Raw genomic sequence first — 19,224 nt, 5'->3', positions numbered from 1 at the left:
TGATGCGCAGACTATTTGGTTACCATGGATATGACTAGGTTCTCTTTCTGTTGAAAACTGGTCACAAAATATGACCAAACAGTGAATTTGTAGATAACAAAAATCGTAAAATTGCGGTGGGTTGTTCATTTGGACGTCTTTGAACGTCCCAAAAATGATGGTAGATTAGAAAAAACCGTAAAATTGCGATGAGTTGTTCATTTGGTACGTCGTAGAGCTTTCTACTTACAGGGTCATCATATAAAATGTGCACGTGATCAAAACATGCAAAGATGAAAGGAGATACAAATCCATTATTTTTCTCAGTTTTTCATACATTTTAAGGTTTTTCGCATATTACACTCTTCTAAGGGTGACCATTTGCGTTTGTTTCTCACCGTATGGCCAAAATTAGTATTGATTGGTCGTTCATGCACAGGGGACTCGAGCTTGTTGTTTATTTGTGTCTGTTTGTTTGTGTGTATGTGTTTGTGTTTGTTTATTTGTTATTTTTAATAAAACAACAGCGAAAAGCTGTTTTGTGAATATTTGTCAATAAAGAGCAGTTTATTTATTTATTTGTTTGTTTATTTATGTTTGTTTGTTTGTTTGTTTGTTTGTTAATACGTATTTCCGATGGTTAGGGTTAGGGTGTTTGTTTGTTGATACGTATTTCCGATGGTTAGGGTTAGGGTTAGGCTTAAGTTAGGGTTAGGGTTAGGGTTGGGTGAGACTTATTCACTCCCTCTATATACTTAAGCCTAACCCTAACCCTAATCCTAACCCTAACCCTAATTTAAGCCTAACCCTAACCCTAACCCTAATCCTAGCCCTAACCCTAACTTAAGCCTAACCCTAACCCTAACCATCGGAAATACGTATCAACAAACAAATACCCTAACCCTAACCATCGGAAATACGTATCAACAAACAAATAAACAAATAAACAAATAAATAAATAAATAAACTGCTCTTTAATGACAACTATTAACAAAACAGCTTGTCGCTGTTATTTTATTAAAATAACAAATAAACAAACAAAAACACATACACACAAACAAACAGACACAAATAAACAACAAGCAAGAGTCCCCTGTGGTTCATGGACGAAGATAAATGGTCAAAAACGATAACATCTTTAAACATTCCAATTTGACAAATGTTTGTAAATTATTTCCCATCTCAAACTGCAGATGAACTGGAGTATGGTTTATGGTGTACATTTCAAGCAACAAACAAACAACACAACTCAGTCCTGCTCAAAATTTCACAATCGATTCCCTTCTGACTTTGGGTGAGATCAATGTGTCTCGTCATTCCAGCTGAGCGGTTTTTAAAAAACCCTAACCCTGTAACCGCCTCAATTAACCGCCCCCACCCTCTTTGAGCTCTCGGCAACAGAACATAATCCAACGAAAACAACAACATAAGGAACGTTCATATCTAACTCCGGTCTTTTACTGGGAAAATTGCATATAAGATGAAGTTCACCCTTGCGCGAAGAAATGGTTTCAATGTCTGTGATTATGATGCCGTCACCATTTGCACGGGACATGTTCAGGTTTTCTCAATCCACGATGCACTTTGACTCTTGTATCTTCGTCGACTTACGTTACTCTGTTGAAAATTAAGGCAATTAAGTTGTTTCAACATCACAAATCCTTTCCATTTTTAAATCACGTGGCGGTTTTTTCCCTTGTGTTGACAATGGCTGAGTCAAGAGTGGGTTCGACGTACTTTCTTCACAATCGGACAAAATAGTCATTTGCGATTCGACGTCCAGATCGACGCCATCTTGAAATAGACTGCACTGTGACTGCATCATGATTTAGTTTCGTTTTTTTTAGATGGCAATGGGTCGCAACGTCTTCGGCGTGCAGGAAAACTGACCGAGTACGTTATCTCACCTTAGACAGGCACAAACTTTTTATTATTTTTTTTTGTATTTTTTCTCGTCGAGGCCAAAAATAAGGTCGGTCGGACCATACTGAACAAAAAGTCCACTCCGATGGCTTGTCTGCAGCGTTACACTGAATTATCTGATGAAATGATCTGCATTAAAAGTGCAGCCACTATCTTCACAATGATACATCACGATGATACATATCGTTACTACATCTCTTTATGTTGTCAGTCTATAGTTTAATGTAAGAGCGCTACGTAGTACACTTATGGAAAGCCTGAGAGCGCCATGCGAGCTTTATCAGATTGTTTGAAATAATGATAATTTTTTCCAACCGAAAAAAATGCCTGTAAGAAAGCCAAATAACAGGTGAATATTAATATTGCTGCCATGAATCGTACCAATGTTCACAGGGAAATCAGTCGTTGGATTTCACTGAAACTTTAGAAGAGATGGAGGGCTTCTTTTACACAAGATGGCGCCATTCAAAACTGTGGGATACCTCATTTGTCTACGTAAAATTTATACCTTGCTCGCGTCTTCCAACTTCAAATTACACGACTTGCGCGGAGCCAAGGATGTTGTAGTCTGCGCAATGGCACGTATCAACTTGAACGATTATCACAGAATATGAGAAGAGCAATTTGAAAGAAAGCCATTAGGTCTAAAAGCAGTAAAGATAAACGCTAAATATATGCTATTGCGTAAGTCATTAAAGTCAGGTAAAGCGAACAAATCGACAAATTATTTTTTAAAAGCCGGCAGGAATCCTAATTAGTACTAAGCGGTTGGTGTGATGAATAGGGGCAATTTAGGAAATTTTAAGGATTGGAATAACATACAAAATGTTTCAGAATGATACAAGAATTCGTTGTCTCGGTTATGCTAAGACGTGTCTTATATAATCATATTAATAAATATATGACTTAGATTAGCACTCTAATAATCAAGCACTAGCCTTCTGCAATAACCTTGTAATTCGCGAAACATGGGTTGTTTTCTTGTCGTTTGAAATGAAATTAAAAACTGCTTGGCCATCATATGGCGATGTTGATCGAATGTAAGTATAGTAGCAAACATCTAAACAAATGTGACAATCGCTTGAATACTTCCAATATCATAAAGCCTTACTTTTCACGATATTATGAAAGTTGTGTTCAGTTAATCAGTTTGATAAAAACATGCCTCTTTTAAATCATACATTTATATCTCAGTAAACGTCGATGATATGTGAGTTGAAGATACAACATCTTTCTTACTGTTTGCAGTTTCCTTGTTCACATACTAATATATTTCTCTCAATTTCTAAAATTCTGTAAAAGCTTTCTTCGTCTCTTTCGTATATAGGAATGGCGTATTTTGCCACCAATTTTTACAAACTCCAAAGTTCTGACGCAAACAATGGGAATCTCAAAAACGAGAAAATTCATGCAGCCAAAAGACGACGAATATTTCCCTCTGTTTAAATGTTCGCATCACGGTTGCTGTGTAGAGCATTTCGGAGTCAGTGCTGAGATGCATAGCAGTCTTCAAAAGCTGCGACACGCTGCTTTTCCGTGAGCAATCTTCGTGGAGATGACATTCTATCCGCTGAACCTGCCGTCGAACTTGACACTTTACGGAGAGTATGCGATAGCGTGGTCGGGTTACTGTTGTCTAACGAGTATGTTCTAAAAAGCGCGGGCCGTCTTCGGTTCACGTCTGGTGACCAACTGACCTTTTTCGTTGTTTTTTGTTCGTTGTTGAGTCGTTCGTTGCTTGTTTTCAAGCAGCTTTTGGTCACATTAGGGCTTCTACCACCGTCATTTGATTCGACAGACGACGAATCGCTGAAGGGGAATATCAGAGAATGACGGCTGAACTTTCCAATGTTATCTTTGTCTGGTAACTCTATTGGCAATGGCTTTGCCTTCATGGGTTCACGCGGCGATCGAGGAGATATGCCAGGGGATGTCTGTGGCGACAAGTGAGAAGAATCCTTTAAGGAGTTTTGTGAAGACCTAGCTATCGGTGGTTTACTATCTAGTTTAGGACTGGATGATGCCAGTAGATCTGGTCTGCATGGCATGGTTTTGGATCTTGGCCTCACCTCAGGGAATTTAGTCGGAGGTGATGCTTTGAACAGGGAATATTCATCAATCAGGCTATCATGCTTACGTTTTTCCTTGCAGACTGGGATGTTAATGTTCAGAGAGTCCACAACGTCTACTGATCTATGTGAGCGAAGTGGAGGCAGAATTTTACCGATCATTGTCTTTGGTGAGTTTGCAAATCCCTCGGTGAGAGACTCGCCTCGGCGGATTGGAATTTCTGCGCTCCTTGGGATATCGCACGGTCCCCTTACCTCTTCTAACTTCGGGCAAGGAATAGTCTCCGCATTTGTGCGAGAATCCTCCCCTTGTTTATAAGTGGATCGCACAGTTGGTGCCACTTGTATTTTCCTGGTTTTTGCAACCTTCTGTGCCTCACTTTGAGCCGATTTTTCCACATCAGGGGAACAAATTTTGCAGTAACTGCAGTCCGATTCCGCTGGTGCTGTACATAGTGGCATACTGGATGGATTATCAGTCAGCGACATTGTCTTCACCAGCTTGGCCTTGGGTTTCTTGCCATTTACCTTGGTAGACTGTTGCTTCTGACAGATATGTGCATCAATCCAACTCGATGGCACGTTCAGATTTGGATCATCTAAACAGCTCGGGCCGACCGATCGTCTGCGCTGCTCGCCACCTGTTGTACCACGGCCCGACTCAAATCTTCTGGTGCTTTGGAAAAGAGCAGTAGAATTTCGGCGGCTGTCTTTGTTGTCCTTCACATTATCGCAGATTGACGTGAAATTTGTCGTCTTGCTTTCGATGCTAAAACTACGAAAAAGGCGACACTGCATAATCCGGCGCCTAAATCCAATTTTATGTCTAGGTTCCTCTTCCTTGGTCGTCGCAACAGCATTGCTCTCTTTCAACGTTATATTAGAATTTTGTTTAGAAGTATCACCGCCATTAGTATATTCAGATTCGATGGACATTATGTCTCTTCGCGAAACGTCAAGTAAGATATCTTCTTCGTTCTCTTCAATGGATTCTTCGTGAGAGCCCATCTCATGTCTGATTTCTATCTTCACCTGTTCATCAGACAGATCTAGCTTTGCAACATTGCCGCTACTATCTCCAAGTTTCAGTTTTCTTATCCTTCCTCGCAGGGCTTGCATCAAACCACGTGACTGTGGCTTTCCTCTGTCGTCATCACCAGCAATCCCAGCATTCTTCTCAGAGGGGATAAACCTTCCATGTGTATTTGTCGACATTGCCGTTCTTACGGGTTCTTCCTCTCCGCCGAGATCAATACTGAACTCTCTTGTCAGTCGACGTCGAGCCATTGAACCTTTCTGGGAAGAAACGTTGAAGGGAAAATGATTAATTTCTTCATTTAGAATTAAGACGAGCTCATCTTACAAGCACCATGGAAACGCTTGGAAACACTCAACAGATGACGTGACACCATGACAAATCGTAATAGGAGCTATTAATTACTATTCTGATTACGTTTATCATTACAACTTTTATTACAGAGGACTTGCCACAAAGTGCCTGTAAATAGTCTGACCAGACGTGCTGTGTTTTGTTCCGTGTATGTATGGCCTTGACATATCTACAGAAATAAAACCCGTGATGCGAATTTCTTGAAAATGATTTCATGTATTAATCTCTCATTATTTGAAACATTGACCTCGATCAATGACGTCACTCACGCAGTTGTATTATGGCACTTGTTGGCAATTAGACTTCCGTGAAATATGATTGGTTAGATAGCCAAGTCTCTATGGCAACGAGGGAAGATCGTAGCGATGACAACACGAGACCAGGTGATCCTGCTTACATCAATAATCTCTTAGGCTCACAGCAAATCCTTGTAAGACTTACAGGGTTATCATATCAAGCAGTGACAGGTGGCTTCAATGCAAATCAGTACAAGCTCATTATAAGATGTAAGGCTTCGAAAGCCGACAACTTTTACTATATTGAAATGTCAGCCTTATCTAGATGGTTTCTGATAACACATGTTTGCATTACGTGACCGAGAATTCAAAATTTTAAAATGCTATGATAAGTAAACAACGGAAAGAGGCAAAGTCCTTATCCTTTGTATTTGATTCTTTTTATGGTTTATTTCTCATAACATACAAAACGTATATATATATATATATATATATATATATATATATATATATATATATATATATATATATATATATATATATATATATATATACACACACATATATATATATATATATATATATATATATATTTATATATATATATATCATCATACACACGTATATATATGTGTGTATATGTGTGTTTATATACAAAATATACGCATGTTTTATACATAATATATACATTTTATATAACATATATCATATTATATATACGCATATGTTATCCATAATTGTATAATATAATGGAATATAATATATATATATATATATATATATATATATATATATATATATATGCTGACATTTGTCTTTTCAAGGAAATAAAGAGTTCGATTCAAAAGGTAGAGCGGCATAAATATATAATGTATTTCCAGGCCTTTTCTTGGAATTGCTCGATGCAAATTAAGAAGAAGCGGTATAAATATATAATTACTTCTAATATAACGTAATAATGAGCGTTACTGAAGCCTAAAGCGATATAGGAATCCTGCACATAAGTTCTTTGATGAGTGAAACTTACAGACGCTGTCATTTATATTTGACGTAATTATGTATGTATGTATGTATGTATGTATGTATGTATGTATGTATGTATGTATGTATGTATGTATGTATGTATGTATGTATGTATGTATGTTATGTATGTATGTATGTTTCTGGTAAAAAGTGTACTGGGTTGTTGGTTATGATGACATAAAAATGGACATAAAAATCGCGGGGACAACTTTATTGGCCAGTAAGTTGTTGATCAATCTGATCGATGTCTCAACTACATTTTGGTTGTCAGTCTCAGGCATCCCGGATGTACTTCAATCACTCTGGTCTATTTTTATTCGCCCGCAAATCCTCAAGTATCGACATAGACAAACACAAAACCAATTAAGTAAAGAAAGACAACACAATTTAAAAAAAAAAAAACTGTACATGTAGTGGCTTGTGAAAAAATGGAGATTTGTGTCATTTGGTAAAATATTAACTACCTTCGTTTGAGAAGATGAAATTGCTGAAACATGCCTGTCGCCTTTATCACTAATTTTAAATAGCTTCTATCGATTAGATGGCGCCACATATATAAATCAGTGTAAGTTTTCTGATACATCAGTACTGTGCCGCCGGAAATTCATGGCAACTGTGGCACCCACTGGCAGTACCATCTAGATGTTTACAGCGTCTTTGTTTTGTGTTTTTTCAATGCAGTCCCTAGCTTTGTTAGTAAATTTCGAGTGCTGCGACTCTTAATGTACCTAAACGACGTCATTCCATGTTTCCTCAAATTTTGATATTGAATATTGATTCAGTAGACGATTTTCTCAATCATGAAAGACCTGAATCATCTATCATACAATGCACTTCTTTTGTGAAAGCATACAACATATAAGCGGGTTCAATCAGGGGCGTTGAACATTCACAGAAGCGGAAATCATCACGTGACCTTTTGAGATTCATCAGGATAAAGCTGTCCTTTTCAATTCAACGATCAGTTTATCTTTCACGTAGTATTTTCGCGTTCACAGCACGCTTCTTTTCATTCGAAACCATAGGGTTGCCACACAACTCATGACTTTTCTATATCAAAAGCGAGACATGCTCTCGGTTTTATCCGCCAAATATCAAGTAATGTATACTCCTCGATCGCACTGATTCTTGCTTTACGCTATCTCCTTCTTGTACACAATGTCGACTCGTATGATATCAGTTCTGTAGGGTGTAGCCTATAATTGGCCCATATCTGCCCGAAGATTGCTACTGAATAAAAAAAACAATTTCGCTGGACCAGTGTTCCTTCAAATAACACACTGTCCCCCGTTAAACGAAACAATAGTTGGTTTGTGTCATTTTTAAATAAATGTTGGGTAAAAATTTTAAACAAAACATCAGTCTGATGTGTGTGAAATGTACAATTTTCAGACGTTGGTGCTGGAGTTGATTTCACTTTGGCATCTGGAAAAACATAATTTACTCGATGAGATTGACGCTCAAACGTTGCTTATTTACATTTTCTGGAACTAGAAGACTTTCTATCGAAATCATTCTTTACAGGCCTGATTCTAGGGTTGAGGAGACAAATTGTTGCTGCAGCGACAGATACAAGGGTCCCTTATTTTAATTGTTACCTACAAAATATAAAGCCAATTATACTAATTGTGATATTCCGTCCAATAATCTCGCTTTGTAAATCGCATTACGGGCTAGTGCAGCAGGATTTTTCTTGTTTCAAGGAGTATGTTGCGAAACGCCACGGAAACAATTTCATGGAAACTAAAGACGCGCGCAATTAATAACCATTGTAAACACATCAGCAAAGGAACGCTGTGAAACACAAATTGATAGCCAAAAAGGACAGATACACGGACAAATATGTAGGGAGATACACAGGTATTCATGGGTCCTCGTACATATACTTGAAGACACGCTTTTTCATCTCCCGCCGACATGAACAATCAGGGCCTTGGAGCGATTGCCTCAATAATGCCACACACAAAAATCCCGCTGGCCAACCGATCAGTAATTATAATAATAGGTTCGCGAAAGCTTAGAAGTCACGTAATTTTATAATTTCATGATTCTCGTCAACTTAAAGTCGTATCAGTACGTGATCTGATTAACGTAGGAATCATGAAAACATAGCAACATCAGCCGTTTTCACCTGTATTGAGTTAATGGAATTCTTGTTATTCTTACATGTCATATCAAACAAATGATACAGATTGATTTTAGTATTGTTATTTAATTAGAAATCTCTCTTTTTGATTTTTCTATGGAGTCTCTTGGCATGTACACGACCAAAAAATTCGAAAAGCTCTCTCTCTCTCTCTCTCTCTCTCTCTCTCTCCTCTCTCTCTCTCTCTCTCTCTCTCTCTCTCTCTCTCTCTCTCTCTCTCTCTTATCATACCGCCCATGTCCCTATAACCGTTCCATGTTCGCCAATCTGCATGTGTTATTTTTACCTTGTAACAAACGTATAATCGTCAAATCTGTTTGTACATGAATCCCATGTTAGGGACCTTGCCAACGACACTTTGATAGGTCTATCTATTAAAGTGTTTATAGGCATTGACAAAAGCAAAGTTAAAATCAAACCACTACGATTTAATGATTTCTAACGAGAACTGAAACAGCTGGGCGTATCAGCTCAGCTTGTGTGATACAGGGAGACTGATGTTACACGAATAGACGGGTACTATAAAATTGTATTTTTAAAGCTTGTTCAAATTGCAGAACTTGGTGACACAGAAAGGGCTGTCAAGGCATCGAAATGTGACGTTTAAGATTTTCCTATCCTCAAATAGGCATTTCCCAACTATGGGTAGCAAACCCCGTCATGACAAAGTGAACCACTTACCTGCTTGTTGAATGGTGTGTTTCTTTGTTAAATTCAGTTCAAAACGCAACTGTCTAACAATTAGCAAGCAATAATATCTTCTCAAAATATCCTCTGAGATGGCATAATTATCCACGTTATTATGATCCAGTGATTTTGTATACATGGGACTGCGTCTCAAACCACGTGATGCGAAACCGTTAGCGTCGCCCGTCGCCGACGACTTCTTGTTACATCCGAGTGAAGTTCACTTCTGATTCAAAACACTGCTCACTGTCTGCATCCCTGAGTGAGATAAAACAGTTTTAAGTCCCCGGACGAAATTTCCCCTCCTCCGTGCCCCGTATTCACACAGTGTTGGCATCAGAACAATACACGTAAATGACGGAAAGTGTGCCTATATAGACACTGTTAGTCCAATAAATAAGGAAGACACAAAAGATTGTAGGCGTATTTTTCGCTACGTTCCACTTCTTGTACTTCGTTTATTTCATTTACATCAGCAATATCACAATGGGCAACGCGCAAGTAATTTCCCCAAGACAAATAGCTGCTACTCACATTTGAAAAGTATCAGAGCATATAAGTATATAGTTAACAGCAGGAGTAATCACCGGAGTACTTAGATCGGAACAGCAGGTAATCTCTGTCATATGATATCACGCACTTGCAATTTTAAAGTACACTAAATCCCACCTACACCAGCTGTTTTGCTACTTACCTGAAATTTCTCACTCTGGAAAGGAAAAGCAGAAACTGTCTGCTGATGTTCACGTAGAGGACGGCTGCTCCTATCAAGCGAGTAAGACCTGATTATTATGCTTGCACTTTATATTTGCTCGTTAGACAAGCCCGGCACCAATATTTCAATCGTCTGTCGCACACGCCCTTAGTGCCAATACCGAGCTAGGATGACCGTCATGGTTTCAACGACAAAAATCCATCTACTGAAGGCAAACCAACTTGAAAGTTACACAATAGTCCTTCAATGACGTCAGTGCATCGCAAGCCCGCTGAAATCTGCCAGTTGAAGGTTTACTGCTCTCGTCGTCTCTTCTTTTCCATGTCACGTGAACTAGAAGAGGGAATAGGTACAGATAGAAGCTGTTAGAGCCAGATCAGAACACATCGTACTCGTTGTCATACGTTTTCAACGCCGTTGAATCACTCGCGACGTTTGCAACAAAGTGTTGGTTCAGCCTTATATCAATCCATCTTCCGTTTCCATAGCAACGTCGTTGACATTTTATCCAAGTGCAGTGTGACAACAAACACTATGTAAATTATGGCGTTATGTCGTTTTCAATTTGAAGAAGCAACCTCTCCATATCATCACGGTATTTCCCCTGTATACAGAAGTCTCTGAGAATGGTGAGATTCCTTGTCTTTGAGACGACCATAGCCCTGGCGTACTTTCAAGAGATAAATATAAATCCCTTCTTGGTATTGGGTATGATCCAAAAAATGCAAAGCAATCAATCATGAATCGCGATGTACATGCTGAGGCGGATGAACAGCACTGTGAGGACGGTGGGCCAAAATACGCCATCACCACACCGGTGCATGGGTGTTTTTTTTTCACAACCTTAAACTACCGACGATTTTCCCTCTGCTGCTTGCCGGTAAACAATACACTCATATCCATTGCTATAAATCACCTATTCCCCAACGAATTAAAATAGGTTTTTAAGAATTAAACGAGAGTGTACTTCGCATTTATCGTTGGTTCGTGTCAGCAAAGTTGTCAAGGTGAAAACACGAAGCATCCGATCAACAGTAGGGCTCGCCCCATCCATCTTGTCCCGCAAAGTACTGTTGTCACGAGATTTTGTGATTAATTTTTATTTCCAATATTTGAGGGTAACAGGTTACAGAACATTGTAGTCGACTGCGAGAAGAGGCCATTACACAAACGTATACAAGCTTTAATATCGCTTAGTGATTACAATGATTTAGTGATTACAATGATTTAGTGATTACAATGGGGGATGGGTAACTAGCGTGAAAATATGAAATCTTAATGCACTATGACGCAAAATACAATATCGAGTCGTATCTTTAATCTATGCGAGTGTTTTAAAGGACGGACATGTAGAATTCTTCGAGGTTAAATATTTCACAATATAATATCTGGAAAGAAATCAATTTTTACGGGATCTAAAGGATTCGCTAGATTGAGGTCCCCTCGTTGATCAGCCAATGGCTCTGTCGTCACAGCCAGTAATACCCTTTAAAATATTCAGACGTTTGGAAATATATCGATGAATGCTTCGGGTTGTCAGCTCATCTCGGCGAAGTAAAGATAGAAAATTTCCATAAACACATTTCAGTAAACGAGGATGATGCGACAGCGAAACTATTGCCCAATGGCTGAGATAACGCGATCAATACCAGAACACATCATCCACCATCTTTCAGTTTGATTTATATGAAGCAACACACTCGGGAGGAATATCAGTAGATTAAGCCTTTTAATTTTGAAATCTAGTCTCCCCCCAAATCGAAATTTACGTATCACCTTGCTTTTATTCATATTTAGCTTGTTGGTAAGTTGGTAGTAGAAGGAACAGCTAATAAGTAAGAATTTGATCTAGTAACAGTAGAATGTTATTCTAGTGACTCGGAGATTCTTCAGCTGGTATGTTTAGAAATCATAACTATACGTGCCATACGTGCATCTATATTACCGAAATATACAAGAAAGATTGGCAGGAGATACAACTTTTTGGTAGACACTTTAACAAACATGGCGATGCGGTTTGCAATACTACAGGGAATATCAGATGAACTGTCAATTCATGGCGTGTTTTAATGGTTTTCTGACCTGTCTGGCATTCCGAAGGAAGATCAGGCTTACAGATAGACAAGGACGTTATGATCACTGAGGACTAAAAATATGTTAACTGAGGCGATATGTTATATTGGTAGCTTTGGATGTCGGATAAGCCGTGCAGTCTAGTAAACACTTCATAGAGTCTGATGATAGAAAACCTGACGAACAGCAAACATTAATATACAGTAGTATTGCAAAAGCATATTTTATTGACGATGTTTCTTGAAACTTTCGAGGCCAACGGAAACAGACTGTTTTTCGAAGTAGATGCAGAATAAAGACTGTGTTTCCAAGCACACCAACGCACAAGGTCGGATGAAAACAAACAGCTGTTGACATATTAGCTGACATATCAGCTTATCTTCACCAACAGGCTACAGTCAAGGTCACGAGTACGTCAGCAAACTTGAAACTGCGTTCCTTTATTATAAATACTGAAATCCATCTTTTATGCCCAGTCATCGTGACACATACATGAACCTTAAGAATCATATTCATAAATAACACATAGATATCATCGGGTTATAGATAGACAGACAGACAGACAGACAGACAGATAGACAGACAGGGGCAGGCAGGCAGGCAGGCAGGCAGATAGACAGACAGACAGACAGACAGACACAGACAGATAGATAGATAGATAGATAGATAGATAGATAGATAGATAGATAGATAGATAGATAGATAGATAGATAGACAGACAGACAGACAGATAGATAGATAGATAGATAGATAGATAGATAGATAGATAGATAGAGAGATAGATAGATAGATAGATAGATAGATAGATATAGACACACTCTGTCAAGCGGTCACAATATATCTTTATGGTGTAAGGAAGGCGTTTTGTACCAAGAGATACACGTATCACGTTTGGACAGTAAAGCTGATGAAAGTATACAAAGAAAACCTTTAATTTGTCAAACAGGTAGATGTTTCCTGCAATGGACCTGAGGATTTCTCAGTGAAAGCAGCGCGATAAGCTGAAACGAGGTAGATTTGGCTCAGACAATTTTCTGCCTGGGGCGTTTCATTCATTTATTTCACTCTCCAAAACACTCTTGCAAATGACCGGCCGTTGCCATGACAATTTTCGCATCCCGGCGCTAATGACAGGTGTGTGAAGCCGTAAAGATACGAGCTATATTTGCATCGCATTTGTAAAAAGTAACATATAAAGACGGTATCGTCATCGCAACTGCAAACGATTTGTTTCAGAATCTCTGCAGTATGCGAATTGTCATGCAAAGAAGAATTCAAAAGACAAAAGCCTTGAAAGTGTGTTGACGGAGTTTAAAATCCTTGAGTGCACACACATATAAAACCTACTCTTAAATCAAAATGAGATGGCTCGGCCTTTGTATCGAAAGCTTGTTAACAAGGAATAATAAATATCACAAGGGCTTTAATTATCCACGGCGAAAGACAGTCCGGCATAAAATATGGAAGGAATTAAGATCAAAACATTAATACAACGAACACAATACCTTGTGCAAATAAAAGCTCGAATACTTCAATTCTACCTGTAATTGCTTTCTCAGTAAAATATTGCCTGATATTTACGACACAGTGAAAAATACAAATTTGTGCTTAATTCGTCTGGGACATACAACGTATTACAGCTGTAATACGTCCCATCTACGTGCTTATCAGTTAAGAAGTTAATCGACCCCAAAACAAACACTTGTTTAGCTGGTAATCAGTGCAGGTGAACCTCACAATTCTCTCTATAATTAAAAACCGAACTTTACGACTTGGGTTTTACCATTTTCTCGAGGGTCTATGGTTTTACTGCCCTCTGATTTCATTGAATTGAGTTTCAAACACTCTATTTCTTTTCTTTTTCCTGAAATTTTGACCAAAATTTACTGTCATGGATAAAATCATGTGGCAGAGGCATTGTTGTTAATTAACACACACACACACACACACACACACACACACTCTCTCTCTCTCTCTCTCTCTCTCTCTCTCTCTCTCTCTCTCTCTCGTATACTCTCATCACAAGCTTAACAGCACTTTGTAAGAACGAAAGATTGATCATCAGAATTGCGACTACAACACTTTGTGATTTTATTTGTTCCAAAATACAGCAAAATCGGTCGTTCATACCGTACATACTTATGCGTTGCAATTTTTTCCAAGAGTTTAATCAGTGTCAATGTCATTCCTTGTTTTGCATTACATGGTCAATGCATTCCTGGAAAGAATGCTAAACTGTCCAGTTCCATCAAATTATATTGTGGAAAAATTTTACTTAGCCTCTGACCACCTCTATGTTATAGAAAGTGCACTGTCTTTTCACCTTATCAGACCAAGACATGGCTCTGCCTACAGTCTCTGTATTCCCAGCGATACACTGGTTCCCGCCACATCTCTTCCTGTAGGGATCCATTAAAGGGACAGTAGCTGTAACTTCTGACGAGTTTTTCGCCATTTAATTTCAATGTGAATTTGACTTTCTCGATGTACTTCCTACAGCATGTTGAAATACACAGTATTCAGCTTGTCAACTCAGCCTGTACATGTATAAACTGCATCATAGTGAACTCTTGTGCGGACTAGAATTCAAATGTAAACAATAACAGTTCATTTTACACTTATACAAACTGCGTTGATAAGCTAATTAATGTGTTTTGGGGATTACAACAAGAACTCCAAAACGTATACAGGGCAAATCATCTTAACCGACACACCTTTATTCAAGCAACATTTCTTATCAAAGATGACATGAAAATTCCTCATATTATATATTTTCACAAAGCAGAGAATAGCACGTTACCAATAGTTTACTCGAAGGATAAAGGGGTACATATTTTGGGTAGAAAACCTCAATTTCGATATTAATGATAAACATTAATTTAAGTCAAAACTTAATATCTCACTTGAAACAAGATTACAGGTAGGAAGACCGACAGCTTTGTTTTGCATTATCTTTTCTCATTCTAAAATGGCATTGGTTGAATGACTGACATTTAAATAAGTGATTAAAGTCATTATAAGCAAAATTGAAACGACTTTTATTCAAATCGTAAGAACTTTGTTGCTAAACAAATTAACAATTTTGTTATATAGTATTTAAAAAAATCAGTGTGAACGTTCCACAAAATTTTACCTCGCCAGAATGGAGTTAAATTTGTTTGAAATGTTGAAAACGGGAGAAAAAAGCTGCGAAATTGGAAGGGTAATTTGCGTAAATTTCGATATATTTCAACTTCTTTCTCACGCCACTTACGACTGCTTGTCATATAAAAAGGTGAGCCCAACAAATATTTTAATCCTGGATTAACAAATTAATGAAAACTGAATTAATCTTTGCTAAAAAAGTGATGTTTAAGAAAATAGGCTGTCTCATGTGCAAGGCCACGTTACATGGAACACTGTATACCATACGACAGACGCTGAACAGGCAAGAATGCTGCGTAGCTTACTGTTAAAATTTCCGTTCTCGATGTCGGAAGGTCCAAAACCGCCGGAAACTCAAAGACGTACATGGAAATCTATTCCATATGCAAATTAAAGTTTTTTCTTCAAAGCACGCATTTTACATGCTTGCACGCTGTGAAGTTGTTATTGTTCATTTTACAATTAAGTTGTTCAGTGTGCACAGATGTCATTGATGCAGTCACGACTGTAAAGAGACAAATGTGACAGAAACCGAATCGAATATACTGACCTGTACCGTCAACTTACCTGTGGTAAAGGTAGAATGTCCCTAGGTGACAGATGTTCGCACTCTTAAACTTTTACAATTCTTTTCTGATATACCACTTGTGGGGGCTCATTTCTAAGCTCTTGGTGTACGAAAAATTTTCACCTTCTTAGTTTTAAGAAAATCGACAATTTTATTTTTCTCCACTGAGTTTACACAGGGATGGCGACCATTTTGAATTTCATATAGCGGTAAATCTTGGGTAATTTCTTTCTCTAGTGCCAAAATTTGTTTGTCTATATATATCTGGTTTGTAGAAATTAGAATAATCTTCTGTGGTACCAGATTCTTGAACTCACGAACTCAATATTATTCGTGCTCCCCAAGGCATAAAGTGGTAAAGCTTAGCTTTGCAGTTTGACACTTACTCAGAGATATGGCTTCAACACTGTTATCACCGACTTTCGATCTCGTCCTTAAAATTCAATTGGAAGCATAGACATGAGGCTTGCAGGCTGAAACAACCGTGCTAGCAATGTTGTGACGTCAGTCGTGTTAATCAGTATCAAAATTGTGAATTCGATGGAACGTTGTTAACACATTGTCGTTGCAGGCACGATTTAGCTGCCGCAACACTGCCGCAACACTTTCTATGTACACCCTGACAGAATAACAAACAGCGTCTATACAAGTAAGTCAGAGCTCCATACTGTATATGACTCTGATGATCTCATAACAAAATGGTACTGCTATGCTGCAAACTCATATCCCGCGGTACGTATCCAATTCGAAGGTTGTGTGACATACATCATAAACTGGAAAGCAAACATAATCAATTTCTCTGACAAATAACCTGAATTTGCAATCAGGCGCCCTACAGGACATACTATCTTATTAGAACCTTTACATTGATATACTGTCAGTGCCATGGGCAAGGAAGGACGTGTCCAATCTTCTTGAACCTTTTACTATTCAAACATCATAGTTAGACACCTGGAGATTCAAAGTGTAATGTATATACCTCTTTTTCAATTGTCAGTACCGTCTTTTATGTGAGTCTGTTGATGTGTTCATCAATTCGTCAGTCTTTTGTTTAGGGCGATGAACGCAAAGCTTATGACTCGACATCATTTGATTGACGATCGGGTCACATCCATCTGTGTTCATTTTCAAAAGCAGTACAGTGGGTCTCATGGATCTGAATAAAGAGGGTGATTCTATTCAGGATTTTAGCACGCAAAGTGACAAACACGTGAAACGTCTCCGTTTCTACGGGTAAAAACGAAGCTACTACAAAAACACTTACAAGGAGTGCTGTAGTTGTGTCGTCGGAGACAACGACATACACGCGAATGTAAAATATTGCCATGTGATATTACTCTATATGAATTAATTTCAATACAGTGTAAAGTGATTTGCACGCACACTGTGATCTCACAGAGTAGAGAGATTCACACGCCTATAGGACTTACAGTGTAGTGTACAAGTTAACAATATTCAAACAGATCATTTTTTCTCTGTGGTGAAGAAGGTTGGCTTCTAGGATGCATAAATTACCACGGCGAAGGTTTATGAAGGTGTGAAATATTCCCTGTGTAGAGATACGAATTCCGACAAACTAATTTGACTATCGTGACAAGGAAGATATAGACCCGATCCATTCATCGCATAATGATAGTCAGTACGAAAAAATCCTGGTCGTCTAGCTATTTACGCTAATTATTTGGAAATGGAAACAATAACATGTGATTAAAGTGAAACGTTATTGTTGTTCCTTGATCTGATATCATACTTTAATATCTATCTCTCTCAGAGTTTTCTTTCAGAGCTGCCTCCATGTCTCACACTGTGTCATTGTGGAGTGGATAGTTGCTAGGCGAACATTGCGCATTGAATACTTCAGGTACAGGGTCCGTGTCTGATGCCACGGAAAACGTCAAAGATCTTTCAAAACTGTGCATGATGTTTTGCTCAAGAGACTATTGACCCCCTGGCTTTGTTAGAATCCTCAATTTTCACAGACGTTTGACTGCAAAGTACGTGCCTCATGGAAACAAGGGTCAGGTCAGCGATCATCATTTTGCGGATGTGAATCTATCTTACAGACTGTAATAATGAATACGAAGCTATAACCTTTGATTTATATTCCATTTCTTGTTCTGGTCTAAAATCATGACCAGATACCTGGTATTCGAGGCGTGTAAGTGTCTACTATCCAATTATTTTGTTGAACAGTAAATTTTAGTCCAGAAAGCATTTCTTTACAGTAATATTGCATCATTCAAGCGATACACAATGCCAAACCTCTGCATTTCAACATGCTCTTCTGGTATGGAGCGATGTTGGGGTGGGTTGGGGAGGGGACAGATTTGAAAAGATTAGGTTGTCTTTTTTCTGTTAGCGATATAAAGAATTGGATATCTGTATTTTTTGCTGAAAATTTTGTTTTAATATCAGAAAAGAACAAAAATGAAAATACATTAGGAGTAAAATGGTAGGAATGTTAATGGATGTTGAAAAAGCTTCCTTTAGGGTATACCGTGTAAATCATGTATGCACAGTTGCAAATGTTTCCTTCGCAACTGACTTTGTCGATGTGTCGCCAGGATTGCAGGATGCATTAAAAACAAAGCACGTGATCACTAATAGCCTTCCTTAAGGGGAAAAAAGACTATAATGCCATCTAGAATCAATCTTCGTCGTAGATGTAGACAGTTTTAACGAAGAAAGCATAGCAGATCCAAGATCTTAAAGAACGGTTAATATCCAACACTGGATATTTTCCGCAGACAAATTGGTTCAACATGGCCGACTTGCTGACGACAAAAAGCATCAAGGCTTTCAGATCGCCAAAAGAGATGAGTGCAAGGATTTTCAACTCGTTATGTTTGAACACATACCTGGCTGAAGATACACATAGCAAATATTGCTACCCAGTATAAGAAAGCAATTGTACAGCAGAATTCGAGTCATTGATTCTTCAAAAGTCACGTTTTCAGATCTTACTTTCACTCGTCCGTTCCATGTTCTGCTTTCGTGACGTCAATTTGACAAGATTAAACTGGTTTTTGCAGGATTTGAGTTGCTCCCCAAGCACTTTCAGTGACGTGCGTTCTCATAACACCAAAACACTCAACAACAGAGAATTGCAATTGAATGCCATGTAATCATGAAAGATTAATTGCTTTCAAGAGATAACATTGAAATAACATGGCGTTTTATACTGTGCTCTATTTGCCTGTCCTAAAACACTAACATGGCCGTATTAAAACAGATCAACCACACCTAACATAAGCACAAAGCAGTACACGTA

At 38.3% G+C, this 19,224-nt stretch overlaps 1 protein-coding gene across 1 annotated transcript; it reads right to left on the bottom strand.

The window, feature by feature from the left end:
- Positions 1–955: 955 nt before the first annotated feature.
- On the bottom strand, positions 956–18,913 carry LOC139116176 (neurofilament heavy polypeptide-like). The gene is made up of 4 exons (XM_070678729.1): positions 18,812–18,913; positions 10,148–10,501; positions 9,448–9,711; positions 956–5,267 (listed from the first exon to the last, which is right to left on the bottom strand). The coding sequence occupies exon 4, from the start codon at positions 5,256–5,258 to the stop codon at positions 3,387–3,389; it is 1,872 nt and encodes a 623-aa protein (XP_070534830.1). The 5' UTR covers positions 5,259–5,267; positions 9,448–9,711; positions 10,148–10,501; positions 18,812–18,913; the 3' UTR covers positions 956–3,386.
- Between the last annotated feature and the right edge of the window lie 311 nt (positions 18,914–19,224).

The sequence above is a fragment of the Ptychodera flava genome, chromosome 17 (genome assembly GCF_041260155.1).
Source record: "Ptychodera flava strain L36383 chromosome 17, AS_Pfla_20210202, whole genome shotgun sequence".
NCBI lineage: Eukaryota > Metazoa > Hemichordata > Enteropneusta > Ptychoderidae > Ptychodera > Ptychodera flava.
The sequence above is the reverse complement of the archived record's forward strand: the minus strand, read 5'-3'. Positions and strand labels throughout refer to the sequence as shown.